This window comes from Festucalex cinctus, chromosome 8 (assembly GCF_051991245.1).
Source record: "Festucalex cinctus isolate MCC-2025b chromosome 8, RoL_Fcin_1.0, whole genome shotgun sequence".
NCBI classification, from domain to species: domain Eukaryota; kingdom Metazoa; phylum Chordata; class Actinopteri; order Syngnathiformes; family Syngnathidae; genus Festucalex; species Festucalex cinctus.
In genome coordinates this window covers 27,529,936-27,553,785 of record NC_135418.1, presented here as the reverse complement: position 1 = coordinate 27,553,785, position 23,850 = coordinate 27,529,936, and the positions used below count along the sequence as shown (strand labels likewise).

The following is a 23,850-nucleotide window of genomic DNA, read 5'->3' as shown; positions in this document are numbered from 1 at the left end:
ATTGTGTTGCATTGCCATCTAGTGGCAGATTATTATAATGCATGTATATGTAGGTCAGTCAGTCCAAACAAAACTTTATGAAATGCGTTGCGAGTTTCTAAAATATGAGTGGGGAGTGTGGTTTTAAATGTGTTGACTTATTTAGACTTAAGTTATATTTAGACTGCCCTTTTTATTGTACTGCCCCGGGGATTTGATTTATTTGTAATTATTTATTTGTAGGTGTTCTGACCATTAACAATTTTAATTATTTGACTTTTTAAACAAACATAAATAGAAACAATATAATGTACAAGTACAACATGGAGATCCAGAAAATGAATAATTTGGCTTTTGCACTAGCGTAGCGTAGTACAGTGCGTGTCCCTGTTCGGTTGCCTGGGAAGCCCCGAGTACAGAGCGGAGCTGCCAACGCCCGACGTAAAGACGCAAGTGGATGATACGGTAAGGGAAAAAAAAAAAAGCCACGAATGTGAAAACGTTGGATTCTTACTTGAAATAAAACTAGGTAATAGCGGCGGAATTGCTGTGATTTGCGTGAAATCGTGTGCTAAATCGCTCGGATCCCTTTTCAGATTAGCCCAGTGGGCTTTGCTAGCAAGCTAATTTGAGTGTCCGAGGCTAGCGAAGTACTGTACATTGATCGAAGACATCCGTTTAGCTACGAAACAAAAGTGCAGTCTACCGACTGTACACGATTTAAGGTGACTGACACATGTTTTGGGGTAAATTGAATTGAAAAGTGTCAATTGGGCTTGTTTTAGACATATTGTCGACTGGAAACCGGCCATTGGGTACAGTCCGTGAAGCCGCTTATCATTAACCTGCGCTAGGACGTCGTAATTGTGAAACATTTGGAAGGTTTCGGAGGAATGTTCAGAAAAACAAACATATAAAAGGATAGTAATGAGTCTGATGCTTCGCCATACGTGTATATCAGCCGACAGGAAAGTGGGGTGGGTGTGGGCCGGGGGCTCGAGAGAGGCCAGCAATAACCGTAATACCCAAGCTTGTGTCGCTAGCTGCTAAGCTAACGGCAGCCGTTTTTGTGCTTGTTATGATTCTGCTTGCTCGCCCTTTTAGTCGCAGACTGACAATTTGCCATCCTTGTCGTACACTGATTCAGTTCTTTGTTTGTTTACGACAAATAAACATTCTGCATGTTAGGGTATTAAGTAGTAGCCACTACAATATAAGAAGGTCTTGGAGCCATCGTCGCAATTTTGTTGACGCAATTTGAACACTCGAAGGTAAGAAAGCTGTTTAGTACGTTTTTTGTTTTTTTTCCCCTCGCACGATTGCAGTTATGATTTTAATCATCGAATGTTTAGGCCTAAATCAGATGCCATGGTGACGATTCTGACTTTTGGACAGTTATTTTATTTATTTGTTTTTACTGGGCTCGGTATGTACTCTACTGCCTCTAATCTGTTGATATTACGGTTCCATAATAACTATTCATCATTATTTTTTGCTCTTCTAGGTGTTGAATGATTAGTGAAGAATGCAGACCATCAAGTGTGTTGTAGTTGGTGACGGTGCTGTGGGTAAAACCTGCCTGCTCATCTCATACACCACAAACAAATTTCCATCTGAATATGTACCCACAGTAAGTATTTGGAAACTGATTTGAATATGGAAAGCTCCTGATTGTATTTACGCCTAAAATACCTAAATTGTTTCGATATAATTTTATCCCGACGGATTTGCTTGATATTTAACAAGTTTATTTTCCAAGAATTTGCTCCAAAACCCCTGTCAAGCGTGAACCCGATTGTTGCTGCATCGAAATACCTTTTTATTTATGATCATTTATTTATTGAGAAAATCTTTGATTTCAGCCAAGAATTTTAACACCGTTGCATCTCTAGTTATATCATGCGTGTTATTTTTGGATGTGGGAACTAAATGGTCGATATTTTCCTTTTGTTTTGCAGGTGTTTGATAATTATGCCGTAACTGTAATGATTGGAGGCGAGCCCTACACACTGGGCTTATTTGATACCGCAGGTATGTATTTGGTCCATTTTTAAAATTCATATTCATCTAGGGCATTTTGATCCACCCTTTTAATTTGTACTTGGAAACTGTAGTTTAATATGTCTTTTCCTCAATATTGGTAATATTGTGGTTCTGTGCCTCCTTCACGTTCCAGTTGGACTTTTTATTTTATTTTTTTTACTTGAAGGCTTGTTGCAAGAGCACGTGAGATCTGGTTACATTTAAAATGTGATGAATGCATAAATGTTGCTTCAATAGTTGTTCTATATAACCCTCAAGTTGCAAAATTGTTCAGCCCTACTTTTACCTGGTAGTACTCTCTCTCGGTAGCTTGAAGATAGGACCACCAAAACGACTATCATGTCATTATTATCAAGGATGCACATTTGACGGCTAGTCCATCCGGTATAAACATCATTGTATGTTCTTTTTTTTTCCAGGTCAGGAAGACTACGACAGGTTACGACCTCTGAGTTATCCCCAGACAGATGTCTTCCTTGTGTGTTTCTCTGTCGTGTCTCCCTCGTCATTCGAAAACGTAAAAGAAAAGGTCAGTTCCCCGTCTCCTCCACGTTTCATTGTGTGAATTTATATTGTTGGTGAAAACAAAACAAATTAGGGTCAGCGCCTCATACCTGCGGCATGTCTAAGCATTTGACCCTTACACTCAACTTTATTTATAAAGCACTTTAAAACAAGTATTACTGTATATGGAACAGAAATTGGTCATGCGGTGAAGAATAAGATAAATAAAACAAGAACAAAACAAACATTTTAACTTAAGTGAGTATGCAAGTAAATAAAGTTTACATAAATAAATTAATAACAAGAAGTAGGTGAATGAATGAATTAATGACTAAATAAATAAATATCAAATTCATAACACAAAATACAGCACATACCACAAAACAATGTTACGTCTCATGGTGCGCCAAAAGCCGAAGAATACAGTTTTTTTTTTTTTTTTTTTTTTTTTTTTTAAAAGACTGGTTTTAAAAGTCTCATCTTCAGAATTGTTTGCTAGACAATTGTCTTCATGTGTCCAGTGGGTTCCGGAGATCACCCACCATTGTCCAAAGACGCCCTTCCTGCTCGTTGGCACTCAGATTGACTTACGAGATGACCCCTCAACTATAGAGAAGCTGGCGAAGAACAAGCAGAAGCCCATTACCCCAGAGACGGCAGAGAAGCTGGCAAGAGACCTCAAGGCTGTGAAATATGTGGAGTGCTCAGCCCTCACACAGGTAAACGTATACCTGATTACCTACACAATTCACCTCCTTTTTTTTTTTTTTTTTTTTTTTTTTTTTAAGCAAGAGCTAAGAAAATGGAGGAAAAAAAAGTGCATGTATAAATTCCAGCCCAGCCTTTGCACACAATGCTTGATAAAATGTGTCATGCATTGTTTCCCCCCCCTCACTTTTGTGATTTTTGATTTTATTTTTTATTTGTGTAAAAAAAAAAAAAAATAGTCAATGAATCAGTAACCAGTCCATCACTTGAGGTTTTTCCACATTTTATTGAAAGAATAATCTTAAATGAATCTACATTTTTTTAAATTTTAAATACAAGATACAATAATACAAGGCTTCGTTCGTGTTTACATATATTTCCAGAGGTGCAACAAAACCTACTATGAAATGGAAAATCAGTATTAATTTAAAAGATTTGCATGCATCAAATCATTGCACTTCACAATAAATCTAAATATTATACACATTAATCGTCATTTTTGCAGAGCGATGGTTTCAAAGGGAATGCTACATTCAAAGATAATACTCGAAAAAGTCCCTGTAGTTTAAGAAGTAATGGAGTCGTGGTATTGTGATTGCGAACGACCTCCTAAGTAAGAACAATAGTGTGGATTTGAGCCTCTGCCTCACTCTTGTGCTGCTTCCTTCCCTCCCTGCATACTTTGCTGGTGTCATTTCCTTTTTCCTGCACACAGCCTCCGTCCTCACTTTTTGAACGTCTTCGTAGTTGAGTTCAACTTTCACTTTTTCTTTGTTTGTATACTCACTCAGACCTCCCCTCAAATTCCTTCTTCTTTTTTTTTCCCACACTCGGCTGTGTTCACCTCCTTTCACATTTCTTTGCTAACTGAGATCTTGTCATCTTCCCTCTCTTGTCACTGTAGCGAGGCCTGAAGAATGTATTTGATGAAGCTATCCTAGCTGCCCTAGAACCTCCTGAGACGCAGAGACAGAGAAAATGCTGCATATTTTAACTTTTCATTTACTTTCTAATTTTAACCAATGTGCACATGCTACAACTTTTGATTTTACTTCAGTCACTTTTTCAAAATCTTAGAAAACATACATATCCTAGTTTATGAATCTAAACCAATCACAAATCATTTATTATCCAGATTGAAAGCCTATATTGACTAGGGATGTAACGATGTCCAAGCTTGACAATACGATAATTATCATGATAATGTGAGGAGGTTGGCATGGCGCAAAGTATCGTGATCTATATTAGGGATAGACCGATTATCGGCAGGGCAGATTATCTGACAAATATCGGCATCGGCCTTTTTTACGAATCTGAAGGCCGATAAAGCTGGAATCTCACCGAGCAGCGAATGCTTACGAACGTAGCAAATTTTGTGCTTTCATCGAGCGATTTGTAAGATGCTTATAGACACATTTTACTTGTTGCAAAGACATTTCAAACATATTCAGACAATTTTTCACTGTCTACAAAGATCTTTTGAACCATGACGAAAACCCAAAATTAGATACATTTAATTTTGTATACATTTGTCACTGCTGCTACTGGGAAGTCCCAACACTTTTTAATTTATAAAAAAATACATTAATTTAGAAATTACGTTGAAAATTTGGAAAACTTTATTTACAGTAGAAAACTATTTATTTGCTTGCTTAGTTTTGAATTTAGCTTAACACATGCTGTCTATTCTTAATGTGTTTAAAATTAAAAGAGAAGTTGTTGTTTTTTTTACGCTGTTATTTTCTCTTTTACTGCCAATGAATATCGGCTTGAAATATCAGTTATCGGCCTTCTTGATGGCTAATAATCGGTATCGGCATCGGCCCTGAAAAAAGCACATCGGTCTATCACTAATATGTAGCTCACAATGCTGTTTGGCTGAAGCAGGCGAAAAGTAGTGGCTTTTTTTTGTTTGTTTTTTTGTCAGAAAATATTTGCTGGGATGATTGATTTTTATGGGAGTGACGACCAGCGCAGTATGTCTTGTTAGATGATAGTTTTGTCCATGTGAGCAATAATAGGCCAGGTTTTCTCTTTGGACTGTTTAATTTGGTTGCTTGTGAGTGTGGTTTCTGTAGGACAAAAAATGAAATCAACATGAGGAATTGCATGTAAATGTCTCGTCTATACAATGCTGAATTAGCGGAGGTCACAGTAGTATGTATTAATAATACAGGTAACAGTAACACTTTGAGGCACTTAATTTCTAATGCATGCACACTTACTAGTGTGGGTCTTAAACGTAGGTGGCCAAAACATGCCTAATTAAAATTCAACGAACCACCATAGGGTGCCGGAACTGCACAATATTTGAGCAATTTTTATATTGCGATATTGCAGTATATCGTTACATCCCTAGTAGTGACTATGCTTCACTGCTCATCTTCATTATTTCTGTCTTTTAATTGTTTACAATTACCTTTGTCTGACATTTGTGTATGCGTATTACATGAACGGACTAGTGAAAACCGATTCACAACTCTTGGTCTCCTTCATTGGACTGTTGTCCGACAGTATATCGAAGCAAGAATGATATTCGTGAGCATAATGACCGCAACGGCAACCACATTGTTCATTAACAAGGTCCAAGGTCAATATTAAAGAATTTGGGATTCATATTTTCCTGTAGTAGTTGACATAATGCCGTTGTGGGTTCAATGTGACACAGTTTGTACTTAATTTTAAGCACTTGGAAAAGATGTAAGAAAATATTTTTAAAAAATGCAATCAGAGAGAGTGCGTTGCTATCTCAACCACAGCGTTGCGTTTACATTATATAATATACTTTAAAGTAGAAAAGCAGAGAAGAGTTCTATGATTTGTTGTGTTTGAGCTGGTCTATTATGACGACGTTTGTGTTTGTTCGGCATATGCTTTCAGACACATTTTTTCCAACTTCTACACATTGTGGTGCTAAGTTTGCAATGTCAGACATGAATGTCAGGGAAATATTTGGCTGACAAATTTAACTATAACTTTTCTGGGGCAGACTTGATTGCATAAATACCAAAAAAAAAAGAAAAAAAAAGAATTAGAATTGTGCTCAGTGTTGACAACCGTCCCCCCCCCCCCCCCCCCTTTTTACGTGATTTAAACATATATAATGGGGTCAAAACGTATAGATGGTAGACTTATTTGGGGATTACCCACATTCTCCCTCTCCTTCTGGTGACAGGAAAGTAGTTTGGGCTGTCTTGAGTAACCTAAAACCTCCGAAGCAGAGGCACGGGACGCCAAACAGGAACTTGTCACAATCTGTCATCATGTGATGACATGAGCGTTGCGCTCAGGATGTGTTTTGCAACAGCACAAAGAATGAAGAACACAGAATTATGCAGCAAATATCCAGCTGTTATATAGATCAGCGGTAGTGAAATGTCGGTCTATAAGTGAAGTCAGACATATGTTTTCTTGACAAAGTGCTTGCGACACACCAGCGGCAAGAGACTCAAGAAAGAGTTAAAGGTGTCAAAATTGATTGACAACTGATCGGTTATCAAATTAATAGTCAACTATTTTAATAATCGGCATGTTCCGGACCAAAACAGTAACTGAATAATAGTCGATTTATGGGGGGGGGGGAAATTATAGTCACTGGTTATTAATCAGTAATTTGAAACAAAAATATTTGCAAAGTCATTTTTATCCAATTAATGATTGGGATAATTGACTGGGAAAGTATTCAATAGAGACAGCGGTATCTGTGTTTAAAATAAAGTTTAATTTACATGTGTGATTTTACCTTTTTTAATTTCTTAGTTTTTTTTTTACATGAAGCAATGTGATATTATGGTATTCTGGAAACTCAGAAAAAAATATACCAATCAGATGCAGAAAGTATGTTGATATAAGATGCCAAATAATTTCCATAGATTTTTTTTTTTTTTTTTTTTTTGTACAATAACTTAAGCCCCAGAAAAAACGGGCACTGCAAAGAAAATGGCTGCCCAAGACATTCATGGTGAATGTATGTAAATTTTTGAACAGAAACATATGAAACTATTCTGCAAACATTTACATTGCTTGATGTTGTAACTTAAATAAAATATTCTAACAGTCATGTGAAAAAAAAAAAAAAAAAGTGTAATAATAAAGCGCAAATGGGCGACTCTTTCACTGCTCCCTTCCTTTTCTGCTGTTTTATAGAAAAAATAAAATGACATATGTTTCTGGTGCAAAATTCATCTTGGAAAAACTCTCATTGCATTGCAATGCAGTCATATTCCAATAACATGAACATAGTGGAACATCTGTGATCACATTTCTTGTCGCGTAAGGCAGAAATATAACGCGCCGTTTTTTTCCTCCGCTTTCTTGTGCTCGATTTTTATTTGTCCCTCTTTGTGCTGATCACCTGACACACGACAAAGTCAAATATGGGAAAAGAAAATGACATTTATGAAGCGTCAACTTGGATTTGTTGATCCAACATCACTGTTCGATCCCACTGTTCATTTTGTCACCTTTTATGTAGTCGTTTTATTCTCTCGTCTCAGATTTGAAAAAGCAAAGATGTTTGGCCACACATAATTTGACCTTCATTTGTCCTCTGCATGTTTGCACTCCCCCTCCCCCGTTATTTAGCCTGTGTATTTTGTTTTGTTTATGTTCACAGAAAGGCCTAAAGAATGTGTTTGATGAGGCGATATTGGCTGCACTGGAGCCGCCCGAGCCCAAGAAGAAGCGCAAATGCGTGCTGCTATGAAAAGCGCGTCCTTTTTCACAGCGCGCACATCATCCAACATACACTCTTGCATACATACCACAAAAAAACAAACAAACAAAAAACACCCACCCAACCAACCACATTTCCACAACTCTGCTAAAGGCTGATCGACAGCACTGACGTCCAAAGGCACGACTAGAACGATTACAGTCATCCGCGTTTTAACTGTCTCCGCAATAAGAAGCTTCTTCGCCCCGCAAAGTCGGATTTGCGGGGAAGACGATCATCAGCCTAACCCAGCAGGTTACGCAGGCTTTGCACACACGACTGCCATTGCCACTGACGGGGGATTCCGATACCAAGCTTATTATGTACATGTAGAATTAAAGTTGTTGAGCTTTTAAGTAGATTTCTCGAAACGCAATCAGTTGATTGACCACAACCCGCTTCAATGCCCGACATATGTTTGTTAGTTATGCTGCATTCGAGGATGGTCGGATATATCCGAGTTTTTCCCAGTTCCGACCTGAAAGCGTTCAGTTGAAAGTAAACAACTCATTTTGACGTTTTTTATTTCAATTTTCCTGCTCACAAATTTGCTTCATTTATTGTTTTTATCTTATTTCATAAGCATTCCATACAGTTGAGTAGTTCATCGTATAATTTCATGCAGGCAGTTAGCGGCGTACTATCCACGTACATTGCATGAAGTGAAGTTATGTCGAATATTTATGAATGAAGAAAACTATCTAGTTTTATACTCGAGTAAATTGTGTTTTGCCATTCACGGTCTGTGGTCGCCATTGTGGCGTGACGTCACTTGTATTCCATCGGTGAAGTCGGGGTCCATTTTTTCCCCCGACTTGGCAAGTGGAGTTTCCGAGTTCAAGGGGGCGTTCCTGTACACATTTCCTAGTTGGAACTCGGAAAATGTCCGACTTCCGACCATCCTTGAATGCAGCATATTGCTGCTTTCAAGGTTGGTCGGAAGTTGGATATTTCCAAGTTGGTTTTTCCCAGTTCCGACCTGAATGCGTTCGAGGTGAAAGTAAACAATCAAAATGGCGGATAGTGTTAAATTGTTTTTTATTGTGGTCCTCAAAACTCATTTTGACCTCCAGCAAACTTACCTTCTCGTATTTTTTGCTTCATATGTTGTTTTTATCTTCTTTCCTAAGCATTCCATACAGTTCAGTAGTTCACCTTATAATTTCATAACGGAATCTAGCGGCATACTGTCACGTACGTTGCGTTACTTGAAGTTTTATCGAATATTTATGAATGAAGAAAGCTAACTAGTTTTATACGTGAGTAAATTTTGTTTTACCACTCACAGTCTGTTACCGAAGTAGAGTGACGTCACGTGTAGTCCGTCGGTGAAGTCGGTGTCCTTTTCTTTTTTTTCCTTTTTACTTTAATGACTTCGCAAGTGTAATTTCCCGTACACACTTCTTGGTTTGACCTCGGAAAAGTCCGACTTCCGACCATCCTCAAATGCAGCATAAGTCTTCAGCCGTTGTGGAGTCCCGCCCCAGAACCTTCCTCATTGTCTCGGCACCACCGAAGGAAACGCTTCCATCAGCGTTTCCTGCCCGGTGCTCAAGTTTTTGTTTGCCAACATCCCAAGCGCATCATAGTTTGACGATGGTATTGATTTACTTGTTCCACACATTTAACCACTAAGGGAACTGTTGTCGGTCGGAAAGGACACTTTTAATATGAGGCAATACAGTTGGTAGTCTGAAGTTGAATTCATTCTCTTATATTCACTCATATTTTTCACGAGTTGTTCAAAAATGAAATTGTCACTTGAATTTACCCTTGAACAGTGTTAGATAAAAGTGTGCTCTTCAGGCATTGTATGGGACCAAGAGCGAGTGCGGCAAGATCGTCAATCTTAACGTTTACGCGTAAAATAGACCAAAACAAATTCTCCCTTACGTACTAGCGCCAACAAAGACAGACGCTTTACGGGTGGCACGCCAACTCTGTACCTCTCACCAAAAGTCAGCCACACCCCCTAAAGAGTATAAGTCTAGTAAATACAATGTGTAGATATTATGTAGCTGAACGTTGGTCTCTCGGTTGCAGCACAGTCAAGATGCCACACGTTTGTTTGTGTAGGACCCAGTTTTTACCCAAATATTTTCTTTTCGTCGTTTTGTTGGTTTCTGGCACATTTTTTTTTTTTTTTTTTGTCTGTCTTGCTCTCTCCCTCTTCTCCCTATTGCTTCCAACTCTACACAATTTAAACATTTGAATTCATACCTGCCATTCCATACCAAGAAAGCCACTGCTTGGTTTTGCCGAAAAACACCTTCAAATGGCAGAGAGACTGTTTTGGTTGATGAAGATTTGCTTGGTTGTCTTCTTTAACCGGTGGCTTAGAGTTGGGTTGACATACAGCCCATGTCAGTATCATTATTATTATTATTATAACCTGTTGTTGTTTTGGTGAAAAACCAAATGCTTTTGTCAAAGGTCTTTGTTCTTTGTATAATGCATTCTTAAAAATATTAAACTTATACCTTATTTGCCTTTACCGCTTTCACTCTGTTATTATTGTAGTATTGTTCCACCTCAATAACTGCAGAACTTTCATGGACCAGAAAGATTTCACTGAGTCGGCCGACGTTACAATAACGTGGGGTCTCAAAGTTAGCCAGCAGGTGGTGCTGTTTAGCCATAAAACAATTGATGCCGAGACTGACGCTTTTTCTACCCAAGCAACTAATCTACAGTGGGCCAAGCAATGAGGTACAAGGACTTCATTGTTGTACATGAGTAGATTTGTACGTGTTAGTTAAGGCGTTATCAGCTCACAAATATTAAGCTTCACATTAGGGCCCTGATGATTCTGTATTCATGTCATTTTCATACTTTGCGTCAGTGCAGAGTTATAAGCCATCAAATTGGGGGAGTGAACATGTGACATGTTGCCACACCAATGGGTAAGTTGTCACACTATATGGGGTAAGATGTCACATTGTATTTCGCAACTAATAAAACAAGGACAAAATTATCCTTTTTTTACAACCAGATAAATTGTTTATCATTGATCTTGAAAATTTACCATAGTCATTATTGAGCAAACGTTAACATATAAAATATGAAACCGATTAGTCCTTAAGAACTGCTGGCTAGTAGGTCAGCCTCAAATGCCTGTTTTGCTTCCCTTAAACTGGAAATTTGAGATTAAATTGAATTAAAAAAACAACAACAACATTTTGGTTAATGGATTGATGGACGGTTCATCATGAAATTAAAATCAGTCCTGACGTGTGCATACTGTTCAAATTCAACAACTGGTAAATTGGAAAAGTCCCTTTTTAAAACCAAGCAACCTAATTTCCTCACTCTTCAGACTCATCATCCGAAGGACAATTCTGACGTACGTTAAATTCAGTGCATTTTTCATAAGCCCATTCTTTGTATATGTGACAACAAACCCCAAAATGACTGAGACAAGTTGCCCCAAACTACCATGTTGGCTAATACTTGCTCTAGTTTAAAGTTAGCTTAAAACAGTGAAGTGAACTGAGGCATGACAAGATGCCTGAAACGCTCCTCTAACGTGTCCGCATGATTCGCAGCTAGAATTTGTCTATGTACGACGCCTGTTTCAAAATATATGAAGGTGAAAAAATGTACAAAACAGATAAGTGGAACTCAACTCACAATGTGCTGTTCTTTTTTCAGACGCTACACAACATCTGACCATAGAAGAAGAAAACTAGTATTCCACTTTGTTGTGCCCTCTAGTGGAGAAGAAAATTGCAACGTGACAACTCACCCGTGATACAACTAGTCCCGGTCTCCCTACACTAATATATAACGCACGACAGCCAGTCAATTATAGTTCACATATTTTGTTGTTGTTGTACTTGCACCACATTTGTGGATCATTACATTGTTTAGACTACTACATTGCGGGCACCGCTACACAAGAAAAATGTCCAAATGAGATTTTATTGTGCTTCATGTATCTGACAGTAAGAAAATGGCGGCCGACATCGTGCGGTTCAAACAGTCGCGGTAGTGCAATTGCGTACGTGTTGAAACAACATCCCGGGCGGTGAGCTCACTCTTTCGCGGCTCATTCGTCTATTAGACGTCTGGTAGCGGGCCATTAAACGTCGAGCGACATTAGGCCGGCTTTCAGGCCCGCTGTCTCAAGATGAAAGTTTCCTTTCGAAGACCGTCCAATGAGCGCTAATGAGATCTGCTTCCTGCGCCTCGCGGCCTGCAGATTGGTTTACTATCGATGTCCAACAGAAACCATTAGTTTGGGGGGGAGATACCTCGGTGGAGACGTCTGTTGACGGCATGACTGATAATCCGCGCGGGTGGGAAAAGAAAAAAAAATCGCGTTGTGTAGCCTGCTTTGCTTTGGCCCACGGACGACATTTTCCACCAGAATGCACGCTCAGCAAAGCAGAGCCAAATGAATACTTTTAGGCGCAAAATCATCTTTCTTTTTGCATCTGTGTTCGATTGGCTCTTCCTGTCATTTATAAATCGCGTTAAGCGTCTTATTGAATTTGCCCCCCTTTCTCACACGCTGCTAAATGTTTTGTATGGATTTTCATTCGAGGCAATGGAGTCGGAGCTCTGTTAGCAAACTTGTCTGAGAGACGGTGAAGCGCCTGAGGGCTGAGTGGGCCTCCACCTGAGGAACAAACAATACACAATGGCCACTGTATAAAGAGGACAATGGGCCTTTATCCAGGCCTTCAATTCTGTTTTTCTCCTTTAACCGCACGAGTTGTTCCCCGTAGTTTTGTGTAGTCATTCCGCCACATCCGTGATACACATAACAGACCAGCTTCAGGGACTAATGCTAATACGCTCACCATATAGTTTCTATTTTGGTGTATGCAAAGAAAATACGTTTTTGTGGATCGACAATAGCTGATTTTGTGTTAGTGGTTTTACCGGTCCAATTGCGTTTAACACGACCAACAGATTGAAAGTTATAGTGGAAAATTGATTTGTTAACCAGTTGCTGGTGAGAGTTTATTGTGTATTTTACTTTCAGTCAAATTGTAGTGTCCCGATTTTTAATTTACAAAATCTGGTCACCCGACGTAACAACCAAATGTGGCCCGTAATGAAAACATGTTTGACATCCCCTGCGCTCGAACGTGACTTTACTTTTCAGACTGCACGTCCGCCTTCTTGTGTTGTCGAACGTGTTGTTCCTCACCCTCACATGTCTGTCCTCCGGTTCAAACTCCGCAGGACTGGCCGAAAGAAAGCCTCAAACTCCAAAAACACAAGAGTTCACCCCCGCATCCACCCTCACCCTTGTGTTTATATTTCCATGATGAGTCCAACCTGCCCAATCAGACGTGCACTGACTGGCCTTGAACTGAAACCGTATCCATCTTAACCATCCGAGGAAGCCGGTGGGGAGCCCAGGCTGCGTTAATTGCACGCGCCGGGGCCCTTGTAGTGTATACCGAGTCCAATGCATTTAGCGTTTCTAATTGGGGCGGAATTTCTGTGTTTATGTTGGCGCTGGGTTGCCAGGGATGGACCCCTCGAGCCCTCCAGCCAGCCATGGTGGAGGAAACCCAAACTTGCCCGTTCCTAGAATCCTTTGAGCTGGATCTGGGAGGAAACGATCGGGAGCAGAGGAAAAAGCAGCTTACGCGACGGTCGCTCATTGTTTTTAGCATCCTATATCGCATCCTATTTAGCTATATCGCTAATATTTAAATATCTCTCCTTTTAATATGTGATAGACTCAGACCCCACTCGTGACGAGTTCAAATTGGGTGAAGTGTGAATCCTCACCTCCAAGCCCGTTATTTGTTCTTGTACCAAGCCTGACCTGAAAGGGGCAGCATTGTTCCACGTGGCATGCACACTGACGTAGGGTTCAAAGAAAAAGATATAGTATTTGTCAAAGAGATGAGGGGGGTGGTTTACCATATTTGGCGGCAATAAATTAATCACAACTTGGTCAATTCTTTACCATGTTATCACCTGTCATGTTCACATTTCTGAAGATCTGACTAGACCATAATTCCAAGTTAAAATCACAACAATTGGCATAGAAGGATTCAAACATATTGGGCCTAAAATCGAACCTTGGGGAACCCCACATTTAATTCCATGGGTTCTGGAGGAACGTATCCATACTTACAAAGATTTGTTATTATTCCATATGTGATCAATAACCTTTTCTTTTTCTTCATATTCTCAGACCTGTGCGGACGTATAAAGACACCTTGTTGACTGCTCCACACCTCGTTATGTTGAAAGGTTTCAATTATTTAGCTGATCGGAAGACAAGATGACAAAAACATGTGATTCGTGATTAGTAGAGTTTGTGTTTTAAACATTTATATTGAGTAAAATGAATGCGTTAAGTAGTAGACTAATCAGTTCTAGCACTAACAGTCTTAAAAGTTGCAGATTTCATTTTTCTTTAATTCTTATTTTTCCCCACAAGCTTTTCAACAGTTGCACTGCTAAATATATGCAGCAAAATGTTTTTATTTGCTGCAGGCTCGAACCGGAAATTACAACTTTTTTATTTTTTTATTTTTATTTTTTATTTTTTTAAACACAAGAACTCAGACTGGTTGTCCAGGTATACAATATTTTTGTTTTGTTTTGTTTTGTTTTTTTTCCCCCTCGACCATCAGCCAGTTTGCGATGCTCTTTTCCACTGTGGTGAACCAGACGCCACAGCCGCAAGCCTGAAAGCCAACTGACAGATAAATGGAGGTACACAAGGAAAAGTCTCCATACATGAGTAGATGGTACATGCACGGAACAAATGTTTGTTCGCTGGCAGCGGCAGACTCGGTCACATCTCGTTAGCGTGATTGGACGCCCGAGAGGTTCTGACAGCACGTTGGCATTGACTGGTGTGGCCCCGGGTGACGGGGACATACCTGTGGGCTGCCTTGTGTACTCAGCGGGGCACGTGGTGACGATTAAGCGCACACAGCAGCAGCAGAAGAAGAAGAAGAAACAGCAGCTGAGGCCTGGAAGAGGCAGGGACGAACGTTGTGGTTGTCCATGCCAGCCGCTGACTCACCCAACACGTCCTCAGCAATAATAAAACACTCGCGATGTACTTCACTACTCTCATTTTTTTTTTGCCATCCCATAACTTCTGAACCGCAAAACATGGGGAAAAGAAAAGGTAAGCGTTCCGTATTGAGTTGTCAAGGGACGCACTTTGTCCCGTATATCGCGAGAGTCAGAAATAGTCTGTAAAATGTCAATGGAATTAAAGTTCCTTCTGTCGAATAATAATCATAATATTAATAATAATAATAAATTAATAAAAAGAATTAAAGTTCCAAGTACTTCCTTGTCTGTGACCAATGAGCTGACAGCACATTCATTTAATATGACGAAACAGAATCCTCTCATCTTATTGGGTGACGTCATGTTGTTTGCGGAAGTAGCGCAAGCGCGGCAACGCAATCGGGCTCCGGGTGGAGGAGTGGAACCGTCACGACTCACTAGTAAGACTGATTTGTTAAAAATTAATCAGTAGGAAATCCAAGTGTGTCAGGCTGCTAGCATCAAAGTTGCAGAGTCAATTTTAACCTATTAAAACTGCCTTTGAAAAGACGGGCACTCGTTTAGCTAGCTAGATGCTAGCAAATAGCTGCTAACGTTAGCAACAGATGCTGTAACGTCAGTCCCAGGCTGACGAAGGAGTCAAGACACGCAGGCATAAGACTGAGGCTGAAGTTTAGTAGTTAAATAAAATATTTAATCCTTAAACATTACTGTTAAAAATGCACTTCCAATAAAGTCGTTTTTATGTTTGTTAAGCGGAATTGCTGACGTCAGCTGAAACTAATAATGTAACGTGTAATCTAACTCTTAAAATCACATTACTTTTAAAAGTCAAGTAACCAGTAAAGGAACTACTAACTAGGTTACCTTTTATATCAAGTAATTATTTTTTCAAGGCAACTGTGGCAACACTAACCATCAGAATGTTTTTCAGGCCACTTTCCTTCTTTCAACTCCGAAAATGTAGCACTGCTTTATTTGATCACAACAATATTTTCTCACCACTTTTTTTTTTTTATTTATTTTTTGTGTCTAGCTGTCACCATTTCAACATTGTGTCACCCGTAGTCCTCGTTTGGTTTATCTTCGAGAACATCACTTAAAAAAAAAATGACACACAGGCGATTACCCATCCATCGGCAGCACATTTGTTTTTCGTCGCCCACTGATGTCTCTCCGAGGGCCCTTCGGAGGAGACACATGTTTTTAATCAGGCGCTTGCATAAATGTTTAGCGGCGTTCCTTCTGGGAACTGGGGCCTGACTTTACGGCGGCGGCTCGCTTCAGCTGTAAATTGTCTTTTAAAAAGGAAGGGGAAGACACAGAAGGAGTTAATCTTCTTGTTTTTCCCTCTCTCACATACAGTTACAGTGCACCTGCCACTTGGAAGGTGAAAGGACGAGTAAAAAGTGAGATGAAACGCCTGTGGGCCTTTGACAAATGATCTAATAAATGAGTGGGAAGATTACAGGCAAGGTGACCGCTAACAGGAAAAGTGGGGCAATAAATCGCTTTTAAAAGCCTTTAATACATTTGCAGTGTAAGGGTGCTAATTAGAACACATTTGTTACCTTTGGCTGAGAAATACAGTTATATATTTTATATAACGTACCAAACTGCGGATCATGTTGTCTGTTGAGTTAGCTTTATTTATTTAGTTTTTATTGCTTTAATATGTTAGCGTGAACAATATCACCAATACAGGCGAGTCTCTAAATGAAATAATTGAAAGCAATTTATTTCAATACTCAAGAAATAAATTTTGCTTAAAAAATTATTCAAATTAAAAATAAATTATTTTATATATTTTTATTATTATATTTTATAAAATATTTTTTTATATATATTATATTATATTTTTAATTGATTAAAAAATTATTAAAATAAATTGTTTATTTACCAAAACCAAAGTATTTTGAATCGAAATTGTGTTTAGTCCTAAAATGTTTATTTGTATCTTAGCTCAATTTCTTATTAATAATAAATTAAAAAACAATGAATAAATAAATAAAACGCAAAAACATCCGGAGAACCACACAAGATAACACAACATAATTGTAATCCCTAATACTGCACTTTGCCTTCCCCTAAAATCATATCAATCCTTTTTTTTTATTTTTTTTTTGGCACATTTGTCTATAATGACCAGTTAGCAAGCCACGATGTCAAGCAATGCTTCTACAAAGTGCGTGTGGAGTCTTTTTGTAGCCTCGTAAAGTCACCTCCACACAGGCTGGCCTGACGTTCCCACACCTTTCCTTGTTACTCAGCAGCCCAATTCAAGCTGATTTAAGGGTTCACCTGTGTACCCACCGGCGAGGCCTCCCCTCGGGGCGCCGCTTCTGTGTGTGTGAGTGACGCCTTGATGAGATAATGACACGCACACACACACAGCCACGGGTCTTACCTGCAGTCACCACCTCTGATTGGATCATTATCTTGGATGGGACGGACCCCCTGCCCCCACCTTGTGTCACCCCTGACGTTAGGACCACTTTGAAGGATGAAAGGCGGTCATGAAAATCCAACATGGCTCTGCTAACTCGAGTTACACAAATCTCTTGCTTCGTACTTTCATGTGCAGGATGAGGACTTGAGGAGGTTTTGTAGCTCAGAAGTTTTGATTTTAAACCAATTTAACTGTTTAGTAATACTTTTTTTTTTTCCCATTGACAAATAAAATGTGAAGTAGCCTTTTCATCGAATCTGCATGCAGTTTTAAGAACGTTGTAAATGTTCGCATAAATTTGCAAAACGTTATTAGACTGAATTTGCGAATGTATTTCCTTGATTGAAATGCCCCCTAACCCGGATGTTGTTTCGCCGAACGGATGTTACGTAGGGCGCGCGCGCGCCGTTCAGTACGGAAGTAGAGACGAGAGCGGGAGGAGAGACGAGCGAGAGCAACGCGATCGACAAGAAGAAATACAATTTCAGTAAAAACATTCTACAGCTGGTCAAGGGCGCACACGGTAAATTATTTCTGTATTTGAAAAGCGTTATATTAAACGGTTGTAATTTGAAACGCTAATTTGTTTAGTAAAAGTGAATTCGTTTACACACCGTATTTAAGCGAGCCTGCTCAAACTTAGCTATTGACACATTAGCACATGCTGTATCTAAACACAAGGTTTGCACTACAAAAGATTTCGCCTTTATTTTATGAAAGCTTTAATTTCATTTTCGAATTGCATATTTGACTATTGTAACAGCATGTATATTTATTACATTTTGTACTTTATTGCGATTATTGATATAATTTTCCTTTTATTCCTTTTAGTTTTCACGGTGTGGTGTGATGTTCCTTGTTTTGCTAGATAGTTTGTTGTGTTGGAATAGATTTGCTCAACTTGTAAATCATGCAGTTAGGATGCTGACTCCCATCACACGACTCCATATTTAAGCGGGAGCGCCGTCGGTCGTGATATGGATACTTTTCCTCATCGCCTTCCTCCTTCCTTTGTGTTTGGTAAGCAGAGGCACGTCCTTTCTCCCAGCTGCTCTCCCATCCTGCATGTGGATAATCTCTCACACGCTAACATCCCCTCCACACACAACACACATGACGACAAGCTTGCGTTGTAAGAACCACGTCGCAGCTTTTGATGCTTATGATCTGACAAACTGATATGACCATAGCGGTTCCGCTCCCAAATAATTTAATGCCATTTTTTTTTCAAGTGTCGTTTTGTTTGTCAGTACATCATGATAGACCGTTTGTTTTAAAACTGCTTAAAAATGTAATTTGATATACATCAGGGGTTGGTGGGGGGGGGGGGGGGGGGGGTATAAAAAAAAATCGATAGCGTGATATTGGCCTATGCCATATGCATATCGCAAAGACATGCAATAAGTTTGATTTGGAATTTATGCTTTTATCTGAATTTGACCAGTCAGACTGTCAGGTTTACCGATTTGACATTTATTAAACATGACAAAAAGGAGAGAAGACGCTCAGTTCAAACTTTTTTTTTAATTTTTTTTTTAAATTTCTAAAAATGCTGATAAACAACCAACCAATAAATGCTGTCCATGAAAACATCACTTAACCCAAATCAGCAGTATAGAATATTAATGTTCATTTGTAAATGCTGATCAGTACTGCAAGTGCACCTAAATTTGTGGCCGGCCAGTGAGTCCCAACAAAAAAAGTGTTTGGCTGGTTTAGAAGTAGAAAGTGTGTGCATCAAATCCATTAGCAGTCGATCCGTTCGGACAAAAAAACTGCTTTTGCTTCTGTTTTCGTCAGTTGCTCCATCCAATCGGCTCCACGTGATGAAATGCACTTGGACGCCACAGGTTAATAAACGCCAGCTCCAATCATCCGCCGATCGCTCGCTCACTCCTCTTGGGTGGCACTCTGCGCAACCGTGCCAGACGGCCGACGTGGGGAGGGGCATTGGGCGCGGTGGGGAGAGATGTGGGGGGTGGGCGGGCTTGTTCCGAACCAAACATTCGGCCCTGCGAGCAGCATCGGCGACTAGCAGCCAGGCACTCGTCGCTTCCAATCATCGTCACGCCGACGACCAGCAGTCCGACTCTCCGGTTTCACCTCTCCATGCGGCGCTCTCCCTTTCTCAGTTCTTCTCCTTCTGCAAGAATGCAGATGCTTCGAGTTCTCACCCTTCTACTGCTCAAATCAGAGGGCAAGGGCAGCGGGATCATGTTTTTTTTTTTCTTTTTCTTTTTTTCTTGATGGGCAATTGACTTTGGAAATGCAAGGGGAGGGGTTTTCTTGGAGAACAGCTAAGAGCTCCCGGGCCTGCTTCTGTTCCTCTCATCTTCTACGATGCCGACACGCCGAGTTTGGCTTGGCCGACGTCGCCGCACTTGATGGCTTTTATGCATATTAAGCGGTGGAGGAAGCTGTGCCATGAGGTTCCTCTCACACTCAATATGTCGGCGCAGAAGTGACAGCAAAGTGGTTCCCAGTCCCACTTTTGCTGCCATGGACGCTTCAAGTATTTCGCTTCCCCCGTCTGGCGATTGGAAACGAGGCCGTTTTCAAAGCGGGCCAACACCGCAGTTTCAGAAAAAGAAAAGCAAAGAAAAAAAGCCTCTCCATGAAAAAGGCGCTAAAAGTGTTTGTTTCAATTGGCTTCTGCTTTTCATTTAATCATGTGTCGTCTAGTTTTCCAGGCTTTCTTCCTTCTGTTCCACCCGTTACCCGTGTTTCTTGTCTTGTAAAGCGATTTTTACTGAAGGTAGTTAGGACACAACAAGTTAACACAGTGGCCTAGTGGTAAGCGTGTCGGCCTCACAGTGGAGAGATTCTGGTTTTAATCTCGACTTGGACCTTCCTGGCTTGCGTGGGTTTTTCTCTATACTCCAGCTTCCGTTCACGTTCCTAAAACGCGTACGTTGGAGTCATTGCAGACTAAATTGTCTATATGTGTCATACGATTGGCTGGCGACCAGTCCAGGTTGGGGGTCTGGCACGGGCTCCAGGTCACCCGCGATCCCAATACTATATTATGCCTACTTCTCTTGCAATTATTAGCTGGATGGATGAATGGATGAATTTTAGTCTACCCTGTGGTTGATTTTGGGACCAGTCCAGGGCCTTCCAGATCACATGACTAGAGGTGGGCAATTTACAAAATTTTGCTGGCCCGTCATTCATCATCGACAGTTTTCCGCCGTTGACATTTTTTCAAGCCGAAAACAAACTGTAATCGTCAGCCCGTCATTTTATTTTAACCACGTTTCCGTCATCACTTCGTCAACACTGTAGTTCGTCATTCGTCAACAAAATGGCCGCCCGACATTGACGGACTGAGGGGTCCGTCGGTACTTGACCTTGTTAGTGACGATTACACTGACGTATGAAAAACCACTTCAGTCGGTGCTTAATCCGCCATTGTTTTAAAAAAAAAAAAGTTTCTCATCATTTGCCGTTCATTAGCAAAACATGCCTCCGTCAGTAGTGGCGTGCAATACTGCAAATTTTGGTATTGTATCCAGTAACTACAGGACCAGTATCGCCGATACCGATATTGCCGGATACTCTTTGAAAATATATGAATGAATGAATAAATAAATAAATAAATAAATAAAGGCGTCATTGAATTGCTTATTCTCAATCAAATTTCCACCTTTCAGTTTTAGTGGTTTCTTTTTTTTCTTTCTTCTTCTTCTTTTTTAAAAGGACGACATGCCCGTCTGTGCTAATGACCACATGTCAAAAGGATGGATTGGTATGTTAAAGTCAAGTACATGTTTAAAATGGAAAATAAACAACAACAAAAAAAGCAGCTTCATGTTGATTTGAGTTTCTCCAGTACTGCAAAAACTGCCCCTTCTTGTACATGGACAGACGCTCCCAATCTTTTCCGACGTGTCCACAGCGCATGTTCATCAATTAACGAGCCACTTATTAAAAAACAAACAACATCAGCTTCCCCCTGAAAGGTCCAGTCAAAACAAGCGGCAAAGGCCGGCTTGTTCCGCACCGCTCCCTCCTAATCAAAGCCAGATGTCTTACCCCGAAAACTATTTCTGCTCTCTGCACCCCCCACCCTCCTTTTTTTTTTTCTGCAATGGCCGCCTCCCCTCGTCTTCCACTGCCCTTTTTCCCCCACCTCCCCTTTCCTGTCTGAGACGGCGTAGACGGCCGGTGCTGGGCGGTCGTGATTTGGCTCTCGCGTCTGCTCGCCGTTCCTGCTTTTCTTCCTTCTTCATTCCAGACCACCTCTCCTTCATAAACCGCTTTGCTACTGCTCGATTGTTTCTCGTCTACGGCCTTTTTCAGTGCGCTTTCGTTGGGTTGCCATCCAGAGTGGGACATTGGAAACACTGAAGTCTGCTGTTACTCTGTGATCGTAGGATGGGAATAGGATGAACACAACCCTGCGACCTTGACACTGAACAGGAAGAAGCGCAACAGAAAATGGATGTTTAGACCGATAAGAACACAAAATGTATTATTGTGCTGAGTACAGTAGATCCACATGACTTGAAATTCTTCCCTTACTTCAGGTAGTCACAAAATTGTAATCGGGAAGGCTACACAATTAAAAAAAAAAAAAAAAAAAGTGTTAAAAATTTCAGGGTTCTAATTTTTAGAATTTATTCTAACTCCTTAAGTGTAATTTTAACATTTTCAGAGTTAAATTGTGTCCAGGGTAGGTGTTAATTTTTCAAAACTGTTGTTTAAACTAAATTTAGTGTGAACCAAGGTTGTTTTAGTAACTAAAACTCACGAAAAAATACAACTAAAATTCAAATTCAATTCGTTAATGAAATAAAATAAAAACGAAAAACTAACTGAAACTACATTTTATGTTTACAAACCTAACTATAATTATAGCAAAATATCCTTCATTTTCATCTTTGGTATTTAATGTAATGAATGAGCCCTTTGGGACTTTTTACGGTAAATGTGATATTAAGTCGATTAATTTTGATGTTAACCAGAATAAGGCCGATTGAAAATGTGTCGCGCGGAAAGTGACATCATCTAGCAGCAGCCAATAGAAAAGCACCTTCAGATAACGTCGCGCCCATGGTGGTATTTGAATATTGCGCACAAGTAATACACATAAAAAAAACAAACGATCAGCTTCTCGCCAACCTGCACTGACCCGCCGCAGCGCTCACAATCACCGATGGTGAAACTTTACACCCCCCTCAGCAAAGAAGTGCCTCTTGCGGAACCACTTCCACTCGGCCCGTTTGATGTCTAGCTTATTTTGTCAGAAGAAGAAGAAGAAAAAAAAAAAAGAAAACACTCCACGGCCCGCTATGTCAAGCTAAGCGGACTAACTCTCTGTTTACTTTAGCACAAGCCGTGTCGCCTCAGTTCCACTCTCCCGGAGAAGGCAATCTGGCAGCTGTCATCAGGCCACTCTGGAGGTTTTGTTGAAGTCGGACCGAGCGAGAGCCAATGCTAATTTGCTTTTACATCTAGGGGCTGAGAGGGAAAACAAAAAAAATTGCGACCTGCTGGAGATGCTCGGCCACTTGAATCCGAGACGCAAATAGCCCCCAGTATTGTTGCTGCAGCTCAGGCACAGATCTGGATGGCTAAATGGGTCCTTGGAGAGCAACAATAAAAGTGCATGTGGCTGTGCGTTTGAAGTGGAACTTGTGACTGGCACTAATTTGTTGGCTCCTTGCGCCATTTGTAATTAGGCATTATGTTACCCTTGTGTGGCATTAATAGAATTAGCTGCCAGTTGGTTTAATAGAAAGTTTGAAAGTTTAACGACTCAGATTTATTTACTGCGCCGTCCACCAACAGATCCATGAAACGTTTCCCGCTCTCCTTTGGATTTGGCATCATGTACAATAAATCATATACAGTGTTCACTTATATTTATTTTTGTATTCCTATTAATTATATGTATTTTTGGTTTATTATATATATCTTTTCATTTTGGTATTTATGCTTATATATATTTTTTAATTTATCATATATGTTCATATATTCATATATTCAGAAAAACAGGAGGAAAAATTACTCAGAAAAACAGGGTAAAAAAAATATTCCAAAAGACAGAAAAAACAAATAGAAAAAATAGAAGTTGGTGCTCTGTTTTTGGAATGACATTTTTTTCTGTTTTTTTTTTTTTTTTTTAAATGTTTTTTCCCCTGTTTTCAGAGTAATTTTTCCTCCTTTTTTCCTGAATATTCTTTTTTATGACAGAGAAAAATATTCAGTAATACAGAAAAAAAATCTGAAAAAGACAAAAATAATAATAAAAAAAATAGTCAAAAAAAAAACAAAGCTCCCCAAAACATTAGTCACAAAAACATGGGATATTTATTTTATTTATTTATTTTTTTCAATTGAATTCAGTACGCGTCCGTAAATATAAGTGTACGTTGTGAAAATATTTCCGGTCCTGTGTGTAGAAGATGGACTTGCATGTTTGACCTGTTGGGCGTGGATGATGCTT

At 39.8% G+C, this 23,850-nt stretch overlaps 2 protein-coding genes across 6 annotated transcripts in view; both read left to right on the top strand.

Annotated features, from left to right (window-relative positions):
• Nucleotides 1–110: 110 nt before the first annotated feature.
• Nucleotides 111–10,442, top strand: LOC144024046 (cell division control protein 42 homolog). Of its 3 annotated transcripts, none has more exons than XM_077530083.1 (6): nucleotides 111–444; nucleotides 1,484–1,609; nucleotides 1,938–2,010; nucleotides 2,442–2,551; nucleotides 3,048–3,245; nucleotides 7,850–10,442. In XM_077530083.1, the coding sequence occupies exons 2-6, from the start codon at nucleotides 1,505–1,507 to the stop codon at nucleotides 7,937–7,939; spliced, it is 576 nt and encodes a 191-aa protein (XP_077386209.1). In that variant the 5' UTR covers nucleotides 111–444; nucleotides 1,484–1,504; the 3' UTR covers nucleotides 7,940–10,442. The 3 variants fall into 3 exon arrangements, with proteins under 3 accessions (XP_077386209.1, XP_077386212.1, XP_077386210.1); XM_077530086.1 differs by lacking the exon at nucleotides 111–444 and adding an exon at nucleotides 458–508; XM_077530084.1 differs by lacking the exon at nucleotides 111–444 and adding an exon at nucleotides 981–1,250.
• Nucleotides 10,443–15,307: 4,865 nt separating this feature from the next.
• eya2 (EYA transcriptional coactivator and phosphatase 2) overlaps nucleotides 15,308–23,850 on the top strand; it is a 59,039-nt gene continuing 50,496 nt past the window's right edge. The window contains exon 1 of one of the 3 annotated variants that reach the window (XM_077530486.1): nucleotides 15,308–15,390. The gene's annotated coding sequence lies outside the window, so the exon portion shown is untranslated. Of the gene's footprint in view, nucleotides 15,391–17,819; nucleotides 17,923–23,850 lie in introns of those variants that run through there. The other 2 variants (XM_077530485.1, XM_077530487.1) reach the window with 2 other exon arrangements.

What these genes read in the sequence shown, in the direction of transcription:
- LOC144024046 (XM_077530083.1), top strand. Translation starts at nt 1,505, where the DNA reads ATGCAGACCATCAAGTGTGTTGTAGTTGGTGACGGTGCTGTGGGTAAA. An exon ending in GGGCTTATTTGATACCGCAG is followed by an intron (nt 2,011 to 2,441) that starts GTATGTATTTGG and finishes TTTTTTTTCCAG; the next exon opens with GTCAGGAAGACTACGACAGG. An exon ending in TCGAAAACGTAAAAGAAAAG is followed by an intron (nt 2,552 to 3,047) that starts GTCAGTTCCCCG and finishes TCATGTGTCCAG; the next exon opens with TGGGTTCCGGAGATCACCCA.